At 40.8% G+C, this 23,533-nt stretch overlaps 1 protein-coding gene across 3 annotated transcripts in view; it reads right to left on the bottom strand.

Moving 5' to 3' along the window:
* Positions 1–2,776: 2,776 nt before the first annotated feature.
* dlgap4a (discs, large (Drosophila) homolog-associated protein 4a) overlaps positions 2,777–23,533 on the bottom strand; it is a 107,709-nt gene continuing 86,952 nt past the window's right edge. For all 3 annotated transcript variants that reach the window (XM_061689762.1, XM_061689781.1, XM_061689771.1), the window contains 6 exons: positions 10,214–10,620; positions 9,734–9,831; positions 6,611–7,047; positions 6,029–6,120; positions 5,736–5,885; positions 2,777–5,665 (listed from right to left, as the gene is read on the bottom strand). In XM_061689762.1, coding sequence (XP_061545746.1) covers positions 5,441–5,665; positions 5,736–5,885; positions 6,029–6,120; positions 6,611–7,047; positions 9,734–9,831; positions 10,214–10,620 — 1,409 coding nt within the window. In that variant the 3' untranslated portion in view covers positions 2,777–5,440. The remainder of the gene's footprint in view (positions 5,666–5,735; positions 5,886–6,028; positions 6,121–6,610; positions 7,048–9,733; positions 9,832–10,213; positions 10,621–23,533) is intronic.

The following is a 23,533-nucleotide window of genomic DNA, read 5'->3' as shown; positions in this document are numbered from 1 at the left end:
TGTCATATGATAAACCTTAACGCTACATTTATGCAGAGAAGGGAAACATGCACATCGCAGTGATTTTTCATTAAATATTGAGTTTGGCCCGTGAGGTTGACCCAATTTTTTATTTTGGCCCACCGTGAATTTGAGTGTGACACCCCTGATCTACCGTATCAAATGCCGCGCTGAGATCCAACAAGACCAGAATTGATACCTTTCCCAAGTCAGTATTCAACCTAATATAGTTTTGCACTTTTATAAGAGCAGATTCTGTACTGTGAGTTCGAAAGCCTGATTGAAATTTGTCAAAAAGTCAATTTAAATTCAAGAAATTGCTGAGTTGATTAAAAATAACTTTCTCAACAATTTTGGCTATGAAAGGGAGATTTGAGATGGGTCTATAGCTTGCTAACATGCACGCGTCCAGTGTTCTACTTTTTAGAAGAGGCTTAATAGCAGCTACTTTAAGAGCTTTAGGAAACTCGCCTGACAGGAAGTGAGCAATTGATTATTTGCTGCTAATCAGCTGGCACAGACTTCACAATAACTTTGAAAAAGTCAGATGGTACTGAGTCAAGACAGCTCAGTGATGGTTTCAGCTGCTGAATCGTTTTCGCTACAGTTTTTTGGTCAACTGTATCAAAATCTGACATGGTGATAGAGTTTTTCCTGGGTGTCTTCAGAATTAATGCTACCCATTTTGAGAAAAATGGAGAACATCATATGAGGGCCCCCGCCTCTTTGCCGACCCCTGCTTCAATCGATGTTTACATCTAATTCCATGGCTAGATTTTGTCACGCACCCATGCCTGGAATCTCTAGCCATTCCTTCTTGAGGCAGGTTGTGGCGTAAGGGGGAAAGTGTGATGACAATTTGAAGGGCTCATGACTGACACGAGCCCTAGAAAATTTTATTTCTAATTTGCAGGCATTGTGTAATTGCTGGTATGGAGGACCAAGGTATCGTGGGATGTCACACTATCGTGACTGAACTCCTACTTTGAAATCAAGACTTATGCGCATGAGGTTCTGATAGCTGTGAAAGGTAAGCTGGAGCCTACCCATTCGGGTTTTGGCCATTTAAGAGGAACCCCGGATTGGCTGCCAATTTGTTGCAGGGCATATACAGTACAGATATAAAAAAAACAACACTCACATCTATGGGCAGTTTAAAGTCTTCCATGTATGTTAGTACACATACACACATTTTTGAATGTGAGAGTAAGCCAGAATACCAGGAGAAAACCCACACAAGCCCAGGGAGAACATGCACACCCCCACACAGGAGTGCCTGACCGAGATTCAAACCTTGAACCTCAGAACTGTGAAGCATACGTGCTAACCACAAGGTCAATCTGCTGCACTGTTTAAAAAAATGTTTTTTTTAATGAAGTTTTTTTTCCACGTTGAAAGAGTAATGCAACAATATAATTCATGTTTGAAGAGGTTAAAATAATCCGTTTGTTACTGTTGTGACTGAAATGTGTGTATATCTTACAGAGAATTAATACATGAATGTGTTGTAATAACGTTTTCCATTAGTATTGATTCATTTTGTACTGTAACAGCACCTGTATATTGTTTTTTTTTTTTGTAGTCCATGGTCTTGAACAAACACCAATGATGACAGTGAAATTGCATTACGTCATTAGCATGCCCAGGTAGAATAGATTAAGAAAAACGAGACAAAAGTAGAAGGTTACTAGATTCGGGTTCTCCTTTCACGAACATAAAAAAAAACCTGTCACATGGGGTGAACAAAATAAAGTTGTCAACCAGAAGATTTTGTCAATGTTATTGTTCCCGAGGATGCAACAGTATAAATGAAGAAAGCACATGTAAATATTAACAGTACTGTGTCGCTTTTATTGTGAAGGCGGTATTAACTGTTTTAATGACGAATGATTCACAATAAGGCGGCACGGTGGCCGACTGGTAAGAGCGTCAGCCTCACAGTTCTGAGGACCCGGGTTCAATCCTCGGCCCCGACTGTGTGGAGTTTGCATGTTCTCCCCGTGCCTGCGTGGGTTTTCTCCGGGCACTCCGGTTTCCTCCCACATCCCAAAAACATGCATAAATAGGAGACTCTTAATTTGCCCGTAGGTGTGCATGTGAGTGCGAATGGTTGTCTGTTTGTATGTGCCCTGCGATTGGCTGGCAACCATTTCAGGGTGTACCCCACCTCCTGCCCGATGACAGCTGGGATAGGCTCCAGCACGCCCGCGACCCTAGTGAGGATAAGCGGCTCAGAAAATGGATGGATGGATGGATGGATGATTCACAATACAGCCTGTAGGAGGCAGTGTTTCCATTTTAAATGACAAGGAGATTTAAAATGTCAGAACCCTCCTAATTGATGAAAGGCACACCCACACTCGTGTTGGCAATGTCAACATCAAAGGAATCGAACGTATCCTCATATTGTACCTTCACTTTAGTAGTAGTGCTTTTTCAGATGAAGAGCTTGTCTCTGACATCTCAAATCCTCTTACTTGAAAAGGCGGTCGAAGTCTGTCGGAATGAGGGGAAAATCTATTTGTGTACAGCCCCAACAGGGCCACAGGTGATGGAGGTATATGGACTTTGACTGGGACCTTCCAAAGCTTACCCTCTAGAGAAGATGATAGCCTATTTTATACTAACTATACTATTTAATTTCTATTTCACATCTGATATTTAGTAGATATTGGGTAATTTGTTTTCAGAATGGAGAGAAAAAAACACACTTCAAACATTTAGTGGTGTTCCACTTTAATTGGACAAGTCAGTTTTATTCAGATGTCAAGTTGCAATCAAAATGTTCTTTGCTCCCAGAAGAAACAAGCCTAATAGTGTCTACTAATACATCATATAACCAAACCTTCATCTGTGACATATGTGCTTAGTTTGTATAAATATATTCTGGGAAGCCAATGTTTTTGCTCACTTTTTGTTGCTCGATCACTGAGACGACTTTTATGCCAAGGGTAAATTTGCAGCCATGATGCCCGAATTGGCACATTTGTCAGTTAGCCAACCCGAATTAGATTTAGCACTTGTTTTTAATAAACGCACCTGTACAATATTGCACGTCGAAATGGTGGTAAAACAGCACAACCAAAAAAATCTGTCTCCGGAGTTGTGCCTTCTGAGCATGTGCCCATTTTGTAGCCCTTGGAAACTCAGGAAGTACAGGTAAACAAATTGCTCTTACTCTCATGATCATAAAGTAAACGAATATAGGGATCTGGCTCGTCATCGTTTCCAGACCACCTCACAGACTAAAGCTCCCCATTTACAAAATTTATTTAAAAGGAGTACTGGTTCAAGATATTTTTACACGTATGAAGGCCATGCTTTTAGATAACACAGTCAAGATAAAGGGTCTAATGTAAAGCTTACAATTATCTTCATGTGTAGTGAGCAGCTAATATTAGCACAGAAGTGTAATAAAAAAATAAAATGAAGACACCAAGAATGATGACCAGGACATGTAGCAAAAGGATGTTTTAATGACTTCTTTGGACAATGAAATGGGTATGTCCACTGTTGATGCAATACAAATTAAAGAAAATGAACAATGGGATGCATTGCCAACATTGACAATTCAGTGTTATTTTTGCTTTGATTTAAAACTAACTAAAGGACATGATTGCTGGAGTGTAACGCAAGGACTGACCAGTAACGGGCAAGTCAAGTCTGACTAGTGGGTCGGATGTCAATCACACTTGGGCTTCACGTCAGTCTCCACATGTGTACCATTGGAAGTTCTGCAAACAACCTTTGCTAAGATTTAAGTATATTAAATAATAAAAACAACACCTTAAATAAAAACATTTATCAAATGACGCAGATGTTGATGACCACTGCTGTCTTGGCACAAAAGGAAATCCCTTGCAGCACCATAGGTGATTAGAATTACTGGCTGACTTCATTTTAGCTAGCAGGCAAGTCAGAAAATGTTTCTAATGGGGCAAAAACGTACCACAGTTAAATCATTTTTGTAACACAGGTAGGAGGGAAAAATGGTACGAAAAAAAAACCCTGATGTCTGTGCTTTGCACCAAAATCACTGCATGCACCATCTTTCGGGTTGTTACCACAATTTCATAATTTACTTGATTCACATTTGTAATTATAAATTCCCATTTGATTCATAGTGGTTCATACTGGTGACTGAGCTTTCAACCTGAGATTCAAGTGAATAAAAACAGCTCACAAGTGGGGGTGGAACCATTCATCCTTCATGCCAAGAAAGCCTTATGAGGCAAATAGTAAAAACAATTAAGACTGGGCATGTCCTGCACTGCATGCACTGATAAAACTCAATTTCATTATTGCTTTTCCATTTCCTTTCCAGTGGTATGAAAACTCTCACGTGTTGTCTTGGTGAATGGAATGCAATATCAAGCGGTGGTTGTCTTAGTCCCCTACGTCACATGTTGCAGTTAAGTCATAATGATTCAGTGAACAAAATAAGAAATACAGAAAAGGAAAACTTGATCTGAGGTGAAAGTGCAGTGATCAAGTTGGAATGAGCTGCAAAATGCATATGTGCTATACATTCCTCCAAAGCTCATTGGTTGAGCAGTCCGCCTAAAAATAACCACCTCAAAACAAACCCAACAAATGTAAGACTTAATGATATTCACAGACACAGACTGTGCAGTGTGTGTTTGTAAGAGGTTTGAGGGAGGGAGGGGGGTGTGAAGTCAAAATGATTGCATCAAGTGCTAATATATCCTGACAGTACATGTACTTGATCTATTTAAAAAAACAAAACAAACAAAAAAAAACTCTCGGTACTGAACACGCAGCTCTTTCTAACAAATAATCTGGTATACAACATTTACAAAATGAACATAATAGTGTATTCTTTATAATTTATATATATATATATATATATATATATATATGCTACTGCCTTCCTCTGGTTCTCTGCATTTTAAACCTCATTCCATAACTTTTACACGGTAAAGAGTACAGCCAAAGAGTGGTACCCATATACAAATAGAGAACAGGAAGACTCTGTGGACAGTGTGTACACCTGCATGTGTATCCTGAGTGTGTGCCTGTGTGTGTGTGTGTGTGTGTGTTTTGTGTGCGCGAGTGGTAGCTCACATCGTAAACCAGGCAGCCACAACTTGTCGGTCCGCTCCCGAAAGTTGAGAGAAGGTAAACTTCTGCAATACCAAGATTTTTCGCAGTGTCCTCATCTAAAATGTACTTGGACATTTCAGACAGTCTTGACATAGTTTGGGAGAATGTAATTAGCATATTGTCAATAATAATAGATTTAAACCTCTTGCATGATTGTTTTCTGTCCCATTGTAGCAAAGGGCAACTGCAATGTTTGGCTCCCCAAGTTGAACTGATGCATCCGTTGTCCGTGTGTGGCTGTGTGTGAACAACTCAGTTCTGTCTGGGTTTGAGTCAGTAAGTGAGTGGAGACGCAGATGAAGGGCAATGGCTTCACTCAGAGGCGGGTCTGTGCCTCGGGGACATAGATTTCGATGCTGTCAGCGCTCTCCGTAGCGGAGTTCTGTCGCACAGACGCTGCGCGCTTTGCTGCCATCAACCGTTTTCTGGCTTCTTGCCGCTGCTTGTCCACAGCAGAGTCCACGCTTCTGTCCTTCCCAGCTGACAGCCTGGGTTTGGATTGCTTCTTTGGCACAGACAATGGAAGCTGCTTGTTTTCAACCTGTGGAGACCAAGGAATAAGGTTATCTTTTTATTGGGGGGAAATACATTCATTTGCCTTCAAAATGTACCTTCTCTGACTTCTCAGGGAGTTGCCAATTGTTGGTTTTCAATTGGTAGAGTTCATCAAACTTCAAGCTGATGTCTTCTATAGAGAGCTGCAGTAGATCCCAGAACCCTGCGAGGTCCTGTGCTGTTGGCCGTGGGTTGGCATTCACGTTCTGATGGGTGATACAAGAATAAAATCAATAAATAAGCGGCTGTCAGTGTGTGTCTCATTTCAAGGTAATAGAAGAAAGACTACAACTGAAAATGCTGCCATAAAACAAGATAGGGATTGTTAGCTTCTGGCAGAGCCTCTCACCAGGTTTTCATCACAGAGCCCCCTGAACTGTTCAAACTTTTTTGATATGAGGAGCTGGGCACTGCCGACTGCGCTGCGGATCGTCCCCAATACTACGAAGGAGACAAAGCATCAGAACAAACAGTACGTTAAAGGCCTAAATGCAGGGGTCAGTAGAGTGCATAGAGTTAGCAAGCTGCATCAAGACAAGGTAGAGTGACAGCACATCAAATATCATTGTATAGTAATGACATATTTATGAGCACTTAACATCCAGTGACAGCAAATGGACCACTTAGAGGACATTGTTTATTAACCCAGTCTCTGGAAGGAGGACACATCTCTATTCCACTGTTTTCCTCTCAACATTTGCATGTAAATCGAAATTCATCATTCTTATCTGGAGAGAGCTGGGAAACCTGATAATCTGATGGAGGCGCTCAAGTGAGTCAGCTCATTCATATTTCAGAAACTGCAATAATAGACCTGCCTAATGGCCACTTTTTTGGGGGCAATGAAACTAAGCAGACAGACAGCAGTAATCAGTCGTAACTTTTCTCATACGTATAGTTAATGCAAAAATGACCTCATCACATCTCTTACCTTCCTCTGACAGCTTGTTGTCTTTGGTCTCCTGCTCCATCTGTTGACACCAGCCCTCCAGGCGGCCCGTTTCCGCCTGCAGCAGCTTCAGAAACCAGTTGCCGTCTCTGAGGCAAGCTGGGGTGCTGGCTCGTGCCGAGTCTCCTTGGGCATTTAAGTTTCCAGTCCCCAGGCTGGGATCTGGTGGTGGCAGTGACGAAGGATCTAAAGCCGGGTCCAACGTCTGTGGGGCCGAGGTGGATGTTCTGGATGGAGTTGTGGTTTGTTTGAGAGAGAGCTGCTCCATCGCTTTGTACTTAATGTTGGATTCATTGGAATTTGTGGTTTTAGGGCTGGTGCCGTTGGCTTTGCTGCTTTCTGGGAGTGTGTGTTCGTGGTGCTCCTGAGGCTCAGTCTCTGTGTTTTGTCTGGAGGCCATGCTGCTGTCCCGGCTAAGACTGCACAGACATGCACAAACATCAGCTTCTGACAGACACTTGGGTGGGGAAAAAAAAAAAAAAAAATACAATGACATCATGCATCTAAAACAGATTTCTCACTACCACACTGAGGGCACTGAGAATACCACAGTGCTGATGTGCACTATCCTCTACTACACATTAACACTAACGTCATGGTCTGAGCCAGGCACGCCATCCAGGATCAGTTGTCTTCGAATCACATATCGGCAGTGTCAGGCAGAAACGCGTTTAAATTGGGTCAATTTCATACAGTGCCGTGAAAAGGTATTTGCTCCCTTCTCAAATTATTTTTTGGGGACTTTCCCCACTGCAATGTTTGAGATCATCCAAAAAATTTAAATATCAGACAAAGATAACCCATTTAAAGATAAAATGCAGTTTCTAAACAGTGATTTCATTTATTAAGGGAAAAAAATGTTTTCAAAGCTACCTGGCCCTGTGTGAAAAAGTAAATGCTCCCCTTGTTAAATCAGGAATTAACTGTGGCTAATCACATTTTTTGGAAAGCGGAGTTCATTTTTAATGACCACATCCATGCCTGATTACTTCCAGATCTTCTCAATCAAGAAATTAACTTGAAGTTGGCCAGAAGATCTATAAAAAATTAAAAAAATTTAAAACGGCAACAAAATGCCACGATCCAAAGAAATTCAACAACAGATTGGCAACTATCAGTCTGCAAAGAGTTACAATGCAATTTCTAAAGATTTAGGATACCAGCAAACCACAGTGAGAGCCATTGTCCTCAAATGGAGAAAACATGGAACAGCGGTGAACCTTCCCAGGAGTGGCCGGCCTACAAAAAATACCCGATGAGCACAGTGATGACTTATCCAGGAACCCAGGACATCTAAAGAACTGCAGGCCTCCCTTGCCTCAGTTAAGGTTAGTGTTCATGACTCCATAATAAGGAAGAGAAATGGCAAAAGTTCCAAGACGAAAACCACTACTGACCAAAAAGAGAGAAAGAAGAAATCTTACTTTTGCAAAAGAAAACATCGGACTAATTCCCAAGACTATACAATATTGTATGGACTGGCAAGACGAAAGTTGAACCAACAGTCAAACATGGTGGTGATAGTGTGATGGTCTGTGGCTGCAGAGCTCCTTCAAGACCTAGAGGACTTGCTGTGATTGATGGAACCATCTATTGGGAAATTTTCCAGAAAATCTTGAAGGAGAATGTTCAGCCACCAGTTTGTGACCTCAAGCTAAAGCTCACTTGGGTTCTTCACCAGGACAACGATCCAAAACACACCAGCAACTCAACTTCTGAATGGCTTTAAAAATAAATAAATAAATAACGTGGCGACACGGTGACCGACTGGTTAGAGCGTCTGCCTCACAGTTCTGAGGACCGGGGTTCAATCCACAGCCCTGCCTGTGTGGAGTTTGCATGTTCTCCCCATGCCTGTGTGGGTTTTCTCCGGGCGCTCTGGTTTCCTCCCACATCCCAAAAACCTGCATGGTAGGTTAATTGACAACTCTAAATTGCCCGTAGGTGTGAATGTGAGTGCGAATGGTTGTTTGTTTGTATGTGCCCTGCGATTGGCTGGCAACCAGTTCAGGGTGTACCCCGCCTCCTGCCCGATGATAACTGGGATAGGCTCCAGCACGCCCGTGACCCCGGTGAAGAGAAGCGGCTCAGAAAATGGATGGATGGATGGATAAATAACATTTCTGAGTGACCTAGTCAAGGTCCGGCCTTGAATCCGATTGAAATGCTGTGACATGACCTCAAAAAGGCCGTCCATCCTCGAAAAGCCTCCAGTGTTGCTGAATTAAAACAATTTTACAATAAAGTGCGCCAAAATATCTCCACGGAAATGTGAGCGACTTATTGCCAATTACAGAAAACGCTTGATTTCAGTTGTTGCTGCTGAGGATGGCCCAACCAGTTATTAGGTTTAGGGGGCAATTACATTTTCACACAGGGCAAGGTAGCGTTGAATTGATTTTTTGTTTAATGAATAAAATCACCATTTAAAAACTGCATTTTATGTTCACTTGGATTATCTTTATCTGACATTTAAAAATGATCTTAAATATTAAAGTGGCGAAACTATTTAAACAAAAAAAAAAAGTTGAGAAGGGGGGCAAATCCTTTTTCACGACACTGAATTTTCTTTCACAAATCGATGGACGAACGTTATTGACCAATTTAAAGTGTCTAAATTGGCTTGCTCTCTTGGATGATGCAACGTTAATGGATCAACAAACATGCCGTTTATTTCCTGAAAAGTGAAGGTTTTGGAGATGCGAGGATTCCAACAGACAGCAGCAATATGAAACATAAAAGCATTACATGTTGCTGGTTTCAAAGATAATTGTCCAGGAAAAAAGGAACTGGGTTTGATAAATGAGATTAAGGATAATTTAAGTTTATCGGGAAAGCTTAACTGACCAGTGTGTCAACAATTTCAGCTAGGAACAGTCAAAACAAGCGCAAACAGATATCAATCAGAGCTGGGCTTCTGTTCATCAGTTAGGCTAACATCTGAATGAACTGACACACTGCAGATGTAACAGCCACAGAAATGAACTATATTTCAAGTACTGTCAAGACTTTGTTTTTACTTGTCGAAAGTCAATTCCTCAGCAATATCCTTTGATATAATGTCTTTGGACTCTTGTGATCTGATCATTTTGAGTGTACACTTACGGCCTGCCGTTCTCCACTTGAACTCCAATTGACTGGAATTTTAGGGGGGCAGTCAAGGGTAACGGTTCTTCTCTTGGGACAGGCTGAAGGCAATCCACCTAATAATTAAATATAACAAAATATGTAAATCATCCTCAGAAATGAACAGCTTCGCAATCTAACTTACACAATTCCCATTCCCAATATCCAATATATTATAGTCAACTGAAGTTTCTGTTTTTCTGATGATTTCATATTCATCGTCCCCACTACTTTTGCGCACAATAATTGGTTTCTATTTTTTTTATATATACAAACCTTATTCATAACTTGCTTTACTCTTTTGATTTTGTTGTTTTAATCTTTTGGTTACTAATACTTTTAATAACATATACAGCTAGAATTAACAATATAATTTCACTACGCAATGTTTAACTTTGTATGTGATTGCCAAAGTTTGATATGATTTTCATCCACAACTGACGAGTCAACAAATCTGACCTGAATTCCAATTGAGGAAAGCTTTCGTTTGGGTGCAGTGGGGGGCCGCTCCAAAGTGGCGCCAGTGTTCAGGGTGTCATTTTGGGGCTGATTAAATGTTGAAGTGGTGGAAGAGGTCGTGGGTGGAAGGTCACGAGGGGCTGGAACAGGGGGCACAGAGGGTGCAGGGGTAGCAGCCGGGGCAATAGCGGCAGCCGGCTTTCTCTTAGCCAGACCACTGGTGCGGATGCTACAGAGACTCTCAGAGGAATTGCTGCGTCCTGATTGGCTGTTGGCTTCACTGCTTTGGTCTTGTTGGTCAAGGTACGTGTCTTGGGCGGACTCTGTGCTGCTCTGAAGAGTCACTGAGATGAGAGGTTTGGAGGTGGTGCGGGGTGGGACCGGAGGTGGAGCCTTCCTACTGTTGACTGCAGACGGGGAAAAAAAAAAAAACAAATAAAAAAAACTGTTCAGAATGACGTATTGCTGCTTCCTGAGATCTGGCATAAGTTTCAACTGCTTGGTGCTTAAAAAAGATTTTTTTTAAATTCAAACGTGTGCCATAAGGTATAAACAAAAGCAGAAATTCCACATATCTAAAAGAAAACCTGCAGTTTGTCCTCATTGCTGCCTCTATCAAGAACAGCAAAAGCTACCACTATTTGTCGTCTCAACCTGCTTTGGGTTATGCTTCATTGACATCAGTCTGGCTCTAGGGATCGTCCTTTGCATGCCACTCCTTCACATTTCATTGCCACCTCTGCTCAAAGTCCTTCTCCAATGAGTCCCAGGACCAATGCATCAGTGTTAATATTTTCCGCCATAAATAATGCAGTGTTTCATGAATATTAGGCAGGTGAAATAAATAAGAGGCCTTTTGGTACCCTTGAGAGTCATAAACAATGACTGTTTAAGAATTATCTGTTACTTTAGTCAAAACAACAGTGACTTATGTATTGATCTCTGATGTTATTCCAAAAGTACAAGGATGTAAACCAATTGCTAGCAACACAAAGTGCACCGATTAAAATGTCACTCAAGCGATACAACCTCATGGAAATTGTCATGCCCATGCCATTTTAGAGTTTTCAATTCATATGCATGTGGTTGGAACTGGGATGAAGCTGAACAACCCAAAGAAAACTCATGCAATCACGTGGAGGACATAAGGCCGCAACTGAGGTTCAAATCTAACCATAAACAGGTTAAAAATGTGCCGTGCAACATCTTTCGTTTACAAACTAAATGGCAACTCAACACTATGTAATTGTAGCAGCAAAGCCATCATTAAATCCCTGCAACCTACATAAACATTCCTGTAAAAATGTGAACAAATGCACCTCATTATGTTGATGCTCCACAGGATTATAATCAAACGTAACTCCTTCATGACAGACAAAGAGGTGTTAGATGTTAGGAAAAGAGAACAAAGAAAAGTCACGTCCTGTGTATAACCTGCCGGCTGTGAAAACCTCTATTGCCCGGTTCTTTTATTCTGGTCGAGGTAAAACAACTTGTTTGAAAATACAAAGTCAAACAAAAAGGTTGGAAAAATTTCAGCGCTGGGCTCTCCCTCACTTGGTTCATAACAATGCCCATGGAAAAGAGAGCGCAAAAGTTCTTGTCCGCTTGTTTTGTGGCCAAAACTGCTTCCGTCGTGACATCATGCAGTCTCGGACCAATCCTAGCTTCGCCTTAGTGTTAGGGGTCCGTTCGGAAATTCAGTCCGATGCTCCCATCGCGCCCCGAGACCACGGCACCCAGAGACAGAGTGTCCTCCACTTTCTATAACTTTACTAATGAACGTGTTGGCTACTGCTAGGGATGCGTCGGTACATCCGCCATATTGAATGTGTCAGTTTTACTTGTATCAAGTGGCACACACACTACCAATGCTCCGAGTTACCGAAGGTTCAGGGGTGCGGAGAGCGCGCCCGGAGTGAACTTCCCAACTGAATGGTGCTTGGAGGAGTAGGTTCTGCTGGCTATATGAAATTACTTTTTGGTTGAATTTGTTGAAATTACAACCCCAATTCCAATGAAGAATACAATTATTTGCAAATCATGTTAAACCTATATTTAATTGTATACACTACAAAGACAAGATATTTAAGGTTAAAACTGATAAACTTTATTGTTTTTAGCAAATAATCATTAACTTAGAATTTTATGGCTCCAACACATTCCAAAAAAGCTGGGACAGGTTCATCTTTACCACTGTGTTACATCACCTTTTCTTTTAACAACATTCAATAAACATTTGGAAACCGAGGACACTAATTGTTGAAGCTTTGTAGGTAGAATTCTTTCCCATTCTTTCCTGATGTACAGCTTCAGCTGTTCAACAGTCCGGGGTCTCCGTTGTCGTATTTTACGCTTCATAATGCGCCACACATTTTCAATGGGAGACAGTTCTGGACTGCAGGCAGGCCAGTCTAGTACCCACACTCTTTTACTACGAAGCCACGCTGTTGTAATATGTGCAGAATGTGGTTTGGCATTGTCTTGCTGAAATAAGCAAGGGCGTCCATGAAAATGACGTTGCTTGAATGGCAGCATATGTTTCTCCAAAACCTGTATGTACCTTTCAGCATTAGTGGTGCCTTCACAGATGTGTAAGTTACCCATGCAATTGACACGAACATAGCCCCATACCATCGCAGATGCTGGCTTTTGAACTTTGTGTCCATAACAGTCCAGGTGTTTATTTTCCTCTTTGGCCTGGAGGACACGACATCCACAATTTCCAAAAACAATTTGAAATGTGGATTTGTTGGCCCACAGAACACTTTTCCACTTTTAATCAGTCCATCTTAGATAAGCTCGGGCCCAGAGAAGCCGGCGGCATTTCTGGGTGTTTTGGCTTTTGCTTTGCATAGTAGAGTTTCAAGTTGCACTTACGGATGTAGTGCCAAACTGTATTTACTGAGATTGGTTTTCTGAAGTGTTCCTGAGCCCATGTGGTGATATCCTTTATATATTGATGTCGGTTTTTGATGCAGTGCCGCCTGAGGGATCGCAGGTCATGGCCATTCAATCACGGCCAGTGATTTCTCCAGATTCTCTGAATCTTTTGATGATATTATGGACCGTAGATGATGAAATCCCTAAATTCCTTGCAATTGTACATTGAGGAACATTGTCCTTAAACTGTTTGACTATTTTCTTACGCACTTGTTCACAAAGAGGTGAACCTCGCCCCATCTTTTGCTTGATTCAGGGAAGCTCCTTTTATACCCAATCATGGCACCCACCTGTTCCCAATTAGTCTGTTCACCTGTGGGATGTTCCAAACAAGTGTTTGATGAGCATTCCTCAACTTTCTCAGTCTTTTTTGCCACCTGTCCCAGCTTTATTGGAACGTGTTGCAGCCATAAATTCTAAGTTAATGATTATTTGCTAAAAACAATAAAGTTTATCAGTTTGAACATTAAATATCTTGTTTTTGTAGTGTATTCAATTAAATATAGGTTGAACATGATTTGCAAATCATTGTATTCTGTTTTTATTTATGTTTAACACAACGTCCCAACTTCATTGGAATTGGGGTTGTAATATAATTCAAATGATTTGAGAAGATGTGATCATGATGTTTGCAAGAAAAACACATACAGCTAGCATCTAGTGTAGAAGTCAGCGGCTTGCATGAGTAAATTATAAGAATGTACCCTATAATATAAATACATAATTTCATCGAAGTTTTACGTAAATGGGAGGGTCCACTGTGTCAATTCAATGCTTCATATTGTTGTTATATGTTGATGAGACTCCATATGACCCTGTGCCTTTCGAGTTTCGTATCTGCGCTGGTACTAGGTTCACATTCCCGCTGTCGCTTCAAAACTGTTGGTACTGCATCTTTTTAAGCGTCCTCTTGTGCTGTACGCTAAATAAATACAAATGATTATTGGAATGCAGGTACCGTTTCAAAGTCGTCCTGTGTGAAATGAGCACTGCACAGCACTAAGTAGGCTGTGGGCTCCCATTTGTCCAATTTTATCTGGACTTGGCTTGTCCATTCCTGCTCAAGTTGGGGGTCCTTCAGGAATTTTAACAGGCTAATGCTCTCTCTCTCCAGTCACGTTGGAAGATCCTACAGGCACACGTCTCAGAATCTTAACTTGTCTGGACAACAACTACTCTCTTTGCTTAACTATTACTGCATTAGCTAGTAACAAAGCAACTTCCTATCATCTGCTGACCTCATGAGTCAACCCGGAAGGGGCAATGTCATTGTTTAAGGCAGCAGATTTTAAAGCGAAAAAGTGACAAACATTGCACTAATGCAATGTAATTCTGTTTATGACTCTGGTAATGGATATCAAAATAAAGCATATTTTTTGTTCACGACAGATGCGTATTTCAGCCAGTCCTTCTCATCTTCCCTTTAAAGCTGTGATCATCAAACACTATTTATATTGTTATTGAAGTCATTTTCACTGGGAAATGCTGAGGTTTGTCTGAGAACCATCACATGGCCACTAATGGGACCCTACAGAAAAAGGGGCCCTACCAAAAGTCCAGTATAGTGTTATTTCCATTACCATTTTTCCAAAAGTGAATGCTCTAATTTGGGATTTGGCAAGTCTGGTTACTGCTGTGTTAGGTCATTTTCATTCAGTCAGGAGATTTAATTAGGGTGCTAAATGAACATGTTTGCAGGGGCACAGTTTGTTTGACATCTACACATGGACTCATATCAATGTACCGTATTTTCACGACCATAAGGCGCACATAAAAGTCTTAAAATTTCTCCAAAATGGACGGGGTGCCTTATAATGCGGCGCGCCTTGTGTGTGCACCGAGTTCCAACATCTATAAATGTTGTTGTGTGATGAGCCCTCTGCTTGACTTTTTTTTGGTGACTTTTTTTGGACCGCTTGACTGACAGAGCATTTCCTGCCGACACGCTGCTTGTACAGAGGAAAAGCGGACGTGGCTGTGGACAGCATGCGGACGTAAAGGGGGAATGGTGCGTGAAGGAGGATGCTAAAGCCACGCCCCCAGTAGGTATATAGCGCCGGGATGTGCATTGTGCAAAAAAAACATCGATTTGGCTAAGGACACCCTCGGAAAACGGCACCTACGAAGAGACACGCTTACAAAGGACAGTTTAAACTGCAAGCTCTCAGTTACGTGGAGGAACATGGGAATCGAGCAGCCACGAGAGAATTCAAGATCAACAAATCCATGGTTCGCAAGTGGAGGAAGCAGGAAAACGAGCTTTGCCAAGTCAAGAAGACAAAGCCGAGTTTCCGCGGAAACAAGGCGAGGTGGCCCGAGTTGGAAGACCAACTCGAGCAATGGATTAATGAACAAAGAAAAGCCGGGAGAAGCGTCTCTACAGTCACCATTCGACTGAGGGCATTAAGGCTTGCAGACAAAATGAAAATCGAACATTTTCAAGGAGGTCCGTCTTGGTGCTTTCGTTTTATGAAACGGCGCCATTTATCCATCCGGGCAAAGACTACCGTGGCGAAGCAACTTCCGGCGGATTACAAGGAAAAGCTGGCATGGGAGCGATGAATGACAGATGGCAAACTTTACTAAGACTGGGAGGCAACGCCGGGCGAGTTACGCCACCATATGTGAATGGATTGTGGATGCTTGGGCTAACGTGTCTGCTTGCAGTGTTCGAGTTTTTGTAAAAGCCGGCATCAATCCTGAGGAGCCGCACGGCAATGAGACCGACTCCGACGTGTACGAGAGGGAACCTGGCGTGTTTGATTGAGAACTCGCCCACCTGTTCATTTCGGATACAGAAGATGAGGACTTTGATGGATTTGTGGATGAGGATTGATAAAAAAATAACGTGAGTACATTGTTAAATACTTCAATAAAGTACAACCGAACTCAGTTTTGCTCCCGCTGCCTTTTTAAAAACATTGTTTTAGCATGCATGCATGCTACCGTACGTTTTAAGCTCTCGTATGTTCTACCATGCCTGCGCCCAATAATGCGGTCCACCTTATGTATGTGTTAAATACAGAAATAGACCCCGTAACCGAGACTGCGCCTTTTAATACAGTGCACCCTATGGTCGTGAAAATACGGTATACAAACCAGCGCACACAATCTCATTGTGGTAGAACCTTTGTGAAACTATGGATGTGAGCCAACCATTGTATTAAAAAAGGTGATAATAGATATAAGGTCAGCGGGCCTTTATTAAAAAAAGATGGCAAGGTTCCAACTGTGGACTGAAAGGCCAACACTTTGCCGAGCCGCGTTTCTGATAAATAGATAAGGGAAAACCAATGATTTCTTCAGAACAAATGCAGCGTAAATTGTGGACAGAGAGAACATTATATATCTGAACTAGGGATGGGCGATCTGACAAAGAAAAAAAGATCACGATTATCTTTTTAGTATAGTCGGATTTCGATGATTATCACGATTCATTGTAATTTAAAAAAAAAAACTTTTTTAAAAATAGCCGGTTTTAAAGCATCTGTACTGAAAACTAAAGAAGCTAGAGAGTAGTTCAACATTTTTTTAAATGCCTCTTCTTAACAACACTCCTCAGTCAATATTTAAAACAGTAACCCCAACATGAAATTGGCATACTCAGCAAGTAAGCCAAATAAAATAAATATAGAAAAATATATAATAATTATGTAATAATACTAATATAATAAACGAATGAATTTTCACTCAGTGCAACGAATGTATAAAATATATACGAATAGCGCTCTAGTTTGAAGTCTTGAGTATTTTTGGAGAAGCAAGTTTCAAAATAAAGTGCCTCCTCTGGGAAAATGAACACACCTGGGATTGTAAACAAGACAAAAATGCAGCTAAAATAGTACACTTGATGCTACTTCTTTTTTCCCCCAGTCCATTCTAATTAATTAATTAAACCCCCTGCTCTTCTGGTAAATCCTGTTGGACTGAAGGTAACAGACCACCGGTAATCTGATCATGTAAATATATCAAGTTCAGGATGTGAAACTGGGATGCAGCCCTGCACCTGGCAGCACCTTTTCGTGTAAAAAAAAAAATGCAACACTAAGTGCTTTACATTAAAATATACAAATAATTCAAACCCGACAATTATTAATCTATGCCAATCATTTGTAAAATTGCATTTATGACTACGACTGCATAGCTGCCAAGCTAAAGAAAGTTACTTCCAGAATTTGTTAGAATTTCCATATTTTTAAAATTATGTCAAGAACATCATCATGGGGCAGTTATGGCAGTATGTTATGTAGTAGATACAAATTATTCTGCATACTGTTCAATTTCACAACATAATAATCTATAATTGTAATAATAAATTATGGCTTCAATATTTGTTTGTGTGTTTTAAATATTTGTTATTTTACTGTATTTATTGCTGATTTATTTATCACTCTTGTAATGTTGGACACATTTGCAGCCAAGTGTCTTCTCTTGAATGCTCTTTTTATATTTCCCATATCCACTATTGGTGCTGAAATTATGCAAATTTCCCATTGTGGGACTAACAAAGGTTATTTTATACAGTGTACTCTAAATAGTTGTTATATTAATGTACTTTTAAATTTATAGGCCCATTTTCTCAAGTGACGTAACAGCAGAGACATATTAATTCATTTCCGGTCCGTGTTTATGTACCTTGTATAGATGTACTAATTTGCCTGCTACTTTGGTCTTCAAAGTTGGCTAATCTCCGCAATAACGTGGTTCCAGACAGACATAGGTGACAAGTGTACTGTACCACCCAATCACTTATTTTGGTGTTTTGAGGCTTCGGGTCATGATAGCTGAGCAACTGGCTTCCACGCTGTCCGTCTCCCGTCTTATACTCCCTTCGTCCTAACGATAGTTGTCAAAATGTAGTTTATTCGCTGTCATGGAGGTGATGATTAGTGACTTACGCTGTGTTGACAATGGACGCAATGCGCACGTTTACCTCCGCAGCTCGGCATCGTATTTAACCGCGATCGCCTCCACAGCTCGGCATCGTATTTAGCCGTGTGAGCTGTAGCTCGTAAAGAGTGGCGAAAACCAACGAAGAGGAACGCGCATGAAGACGTGCTTGTGCCCAACGGCGGCGGCAAACAAAAGTGTGTTTTAACTTTGTTAAAATTGACCAGTCACCTTCATGCAACACTTAGAATAAGATTTTATTGTGCAAAGGAGGCTTTCACGATGTGTAGAAATCTGACGCGCTCCCTCCCAGCCTACACCGTGCGGAACGTCAGTGAAATCAAATTGGGTGAGTGAAACAATAAAATACATCCATGCCAACATTGAGGCAGCTAACAAGGTAAACAGTTGGTTATACTTTTGTACTGATGGTTTTTAGCGTTTATTTTTTAGTCTTCAAACCAACGTAAAAGCTGATGACAGACAAAAAAAGCTTAACATTGAGCTAAAACTTCACCAATGGTCAAACTCGCAACTTTACGTCACAATGAATTGAGACAAAATACACATAAACGTTGTCTCACAGTGTCACAAACACTACGTGTGTGCCTCATTGGTGGGTAGGTAAAGGAATCAACGTTTTACAGAATTGGGTTCCATTCATTACTCCTTTTCTTCCCTTGTAGGTTTACTTTTGTTTTCAAAATTCACCGGTGTCGCGTGGAGTTACTTTTCGTGCCAAAATGCTGAGTTCCGATGCGTAACCTTTTAAATAAAAGCCTACAAGCTTAAAACAGGAAGTCAAGTTAAAAACTTGCAAATATAAACCATTTGACGTGATAAAAGAGTCCCTAATAACCGTTTTACCAATGCTATATTTAACTTTTAGCTGAAACAGCAATTCATGAATATTAGGTCAATTGGGTTAGTTCCACACACATTGGCTTTTAGTTCATAGGTTTGATACTGATACTGGTTATAAAGAACCCTGAGTCAAACGTTCATTTTAGTCGATGCTGCGGGCTGCTAAGAAAATGGATGCTCATAATTTGGACACCCTTTATTTAAACCATGCAAATTTTTTTAACCCAGCCCCCTAAAAGAATCTGAATCGAGAATCATTCGGAACCCGAATCGAAATGAGGAATCAGGACCGGAATTGCTCAAATTCAAACGACGCCCAACCCTAAACTGCTGTCAAGTCCAAGAGTAAGGTTCTCTGGTAACCCTATTTAAAAGTGCGAAGGTGAATTGTACTGTCAAGTTGTGTTAGCCTGAATCTCCACAAGCATAGTTGATGTTGGAGCTTACTGTGAAACTACTGATACGCCTCCCATTCAGCCGAAAGATGACCTCATCAATGAGTGAGAGGAAGTATGTGTAATAGTTTAGGATGACTCATTGTCTCTCCATAGTGATACAGACACACCAAACGCTGGGATAAAGCCAGTCAATTCAATGAACACACCTTGGCTTGTTTGTATATGAAGCTTACAACATAACGTCAAGGGGGAGAAAAACAAATCCTGCACTTTCCAAAAACAAGATACACGATTCATTTCATCAAGCTAAAAGCGTGCTATTATTACGTTCATTTTTAGTGCACATCCCTCTCTGGTTGTCAGCTTTTTTGTTTGTTTGTTTGTTTGTTTGTTTGTTGTTAAGGGCACTTTGGGATTTAAATCGCTCAAATGCAGAGCAGTGTACATAGAACAGGAAGCTGAACATTATTAATTCAGTATGTAACGTTAATAACCACCGAAGCTGTGACACGAAGTACTTTTGTCGACTGAGTTCAATTAGTCACACAAAGTAAACTATATAGGTCAGGATGGATGGCGTATATTACAAATATCTGCTGAAATACTCGGAGTGCGATTAGCCGTAAGAGTCCTGTTGACGCCTGATCTGCTGTTAGCTTGTGCTGTGCCAACGACCCCGCTCCTGTCACGGTGTGCCGACACAAGCAGCCAGGGAGGACATCTAACGTCGAGCAACGTTAGCCGGAGGCATCGTATATCGGTGAGAAACACACCCACGAAAGTGGCAGCGTCCGCCACGTTCACGCCACGCTGACAGGGGCGGCCGCCACGACATCTCCTTCCTTTCTTCACCCACGTTAGCTAGCTACGTCAAACCTCCAATACAATTTAGGTTCACTCAGGTTGCCGTCCTTTTGCTAGCGCGGAGATTTTATCAAACAGTCGGAATGCTCATCTCGAATGAGGACAATGCGATGAAATGACCTACTGTATCGTTGGCGGGCCGAAAAGCATTACTTTGTGTCCATTCCTGAAATAGTAGAGACGAGGAGAAGCAGCTCTGCCATAAGAGACACAACGACGCTCTGTGAAAGAGGATTTTGTAGTGCACGCCCTGCGTCGAGGATTGGAGTACGCGTTTTGTCTGGAGCGGCTTCATGAGCAGCGATTGGAGACTTTTGTCATCAATGTCACCGATTAACACAGCAATTGGTTCAAATGTCATCGTGGCGCTCTCTCAATGATATGCGAGCTTTCGTTTCTCTCAAACGTCGTGGGAACAAACTCGAGCCCAAGACATTTAATACACGTAGACAGTATCGATTGGCATATTCTGGATTTCATTTTTTTTTTTAACATTATAAACTATTCTGCTTTTTCAGTCAAGACAATCATGTAAATGATTCGATGCGGTGGACTGGGTTCTGTGGTAAGCGCTCATCAAAACAAAAGTCTCCTAGTAACATAAACCACAACATTGCATAGCAACATGCTGCACGGTTGTGCAAGCCAAGTGTGATTGTGATTGTGAATAAAAATTGCTCGTAATGTATCGGGGGTCGTAGTAATACTACGTAACGATACTTACGTACAAAAATATACAAATATTCCTTTCATTGATTTTACTCTGCTAGATTACATTTGGCCAAATCTTTACCGTTTTTGACTACATGAGAAAGCATAACTCTTAAAAAAATCTTTTTTTTTTCTTCATCTCACTCAGATAATGCAAACAATTCTAAATTGATGTAGTTTTATTTATATTATCTATATATAGACCCTAAATTTACTTTTCTCTGCAAAAGTTAAAATAATTCATACAGTGACCAAAAAAAAAAAAGCAATTAAGCACTCACACATATGGATGGCAAATATAGTGTGTCAGGTCAACTGCTCATCTCATTTTGTCCCAAACGCTCATGTTCATGCATATCCCATTTCCTATTGAATGCCAAGGTTTTGTTGGCTTTTCAACAACCACGAAACAGCATGATGTAATCTACAACATAGCGATGTTATCAGGTCACAATTGAAGGCTGCCTTGAAATCAAGTCAGTCACTGTTTGCAAATGTAAACTTCAAATTTCTTTAATAACTCTTAAAAAAAAAAACAGACAAAAAAAAAACGCAGGCACATTGGTTAGCCAGGGGCATTACTTGTAGACGCACGCAACGTTATGACCTCCCCAATATGGCTGCCACGTAGGCTACCGCGCACTGGTTTATCTAAAGGTGCGTTAGAAAATATATTCTGAGCATTCTCTGCTGGAGTCCGTAGCGTTCAGAAACTGAGCACACTGTTTGTGCACTCTCATCGAGTTAGGGCGTCTTCATATCTATGGTTGGGAAGCTGGGACCACTGCTGCAGTACAGTAATGTAGACAGAGGATGCCCAAGGTTTCGGATCTCTTTAACCCCAAAAAAGGCCATAAATGAAGTGGGCATCCAATTACCGTGAATGATTGCCGAGCTGGTATACCAGTTGCTTGGGAGACGAAACATTCAGGCGCAGGCAGGACGAGCTTTGCGGCGTACGTAAGGTAACGTGTTTTTTGTTGTTGTTGTTGTTTTTGCTTATTATAGGTATGTTACTAAACATTTCAAACCACCTGTATAGCAAAATAAAGAATATCATTGGATAGAGAGAGGTTTGAAACATGAATAAAATGAGACTTAGTTTGTAAGAATCAGATAAGGATTAAGTATTCTGTGCCACATTTTATGTCACAAATTGGCCCAAATTTACTTGTCCACAAATTAATGTAAATCATTCGGAAATTTGTGACCGAGACCTTAATCTTTGGTAGAAAAATGCTGGTATGTTAGTCTTATTAGTTGAAAATGTGATGTTTAAACAGGCCATTTTCAGATTTTTCAATGGCAGCATCTACTCAAGCCATCTCTGAGAGCAAGCGAATCGTCAGATTTACTTCAAACTTCACAGAATACAAGAATAATAATAGTTCATCACATCCATATAGTTTTCAATCGTGTCCAAATCCTATGAACGTGTGATTTAGGACGCCGAAATCGAGGAACATTTTCATCTTTGTCAGAACCACAGAAAATCTCATCTGAATTGAAAATTTCAAAAACAAGGTGATCGAGGGATTTCCCAACAGCGTCATTGGAAAATAACAAGAATTACCTCGCGTGAAACAATGAGAAAACAACTTTAGTGGACGTCTGCCAAATCCAAGTGCGGGAAATCTACCGCAGAGAGATGGAAAGAAAACAGCAGCCGATTTTCTGGATTTAGTAACATAACTGCATATTAGCCAATGTAATATAACCTACAATCACTAGTTATAACTTAGATCGTAATGCAACCCTACCATTGCTAGTTAGAACATAGTGTATTATGTTTGTCTGCAGTCAATGATGCTGTGTGTGCTCCAGAGATTGCCTCATCATGATATTGAAGCTTTTTTTGATACATAGGCTTGACTAAACAGATTGAGTTGGAGACAGGGGAGTTAAGCGGTGCGATGCAAAAGTGTGTAAAAAATAATTTTTAAGGAAACAATAGCATTATGACTAAGCTTTTCCTGCTGAGCCTATACAGTATTATTATTGTATAACAAGTACTTCCATTCATTCACATTCAACTAACATTCTGCACACCACATTCATATGATACACCCAGTACCAACATATGCAGTGAAAGGATAGAAGTCCATCCCTTGTTAATGAGAATAAAATACAAATAATAGCAAACCATTTTTAGGGGGGCATGGGAGGGGAGGATTACTTGGTGGAATAGGATATTCAATTCTAAAAATATTTGATAGTGACAGCCCTATAGATATGTCAGAGAGAAAGGGGTACGCAACAGTGCTGCACCTCTTAAGATGGGGTGGGTGCTCAAGGGGACCGCGACAGTAGTGGGCAAGTAAACCAGCATCTCTCTAACAAGTATTGCCATTTTTACATTTTCTCCACAATGGGACCTGAAACCTGACCCTCTGGTTTCAAAGCCCATTGTCCTTAGATGTCCTTCAATATAGTACACCACCTCAGAACATACTTCTCTAAGTACTATAATGCCCGACATCAAAAAATAGGGAAAATGTTTTATTCCTAAAAAAATATATTTTAATCCACCATGGCATTATGCATATATATGTATATCAAATGATTAAATGATTACATAAAATGTTTTTATTTAATTTAATGTACGTATTGATGCATTACATATAAATTGAAACAGATTCACTGGTTTAAT

The sequence above is a fragment of the Phycodurus eques genome, chromosome 1 (assembly GCF_024500275.1).
Source record: "Phycodurus eques isolate BA_2022a chromosome 1, UOR_Pequ_1.1, whole genome shotgun sequence".
In the NCBI taxonomy this organism is placed as follows: Eukaryota; Metazoa; Chordata; class Actinopteri; order Syngnathiformes; family Syngnathidae; genus Phycodurus; species Phycodurus eques.
The sequence above is the reverse complement of the archived record's forward strand: the minus strand, read 5'-3'. Positions and strand labels throughout refer to the sequence as shown.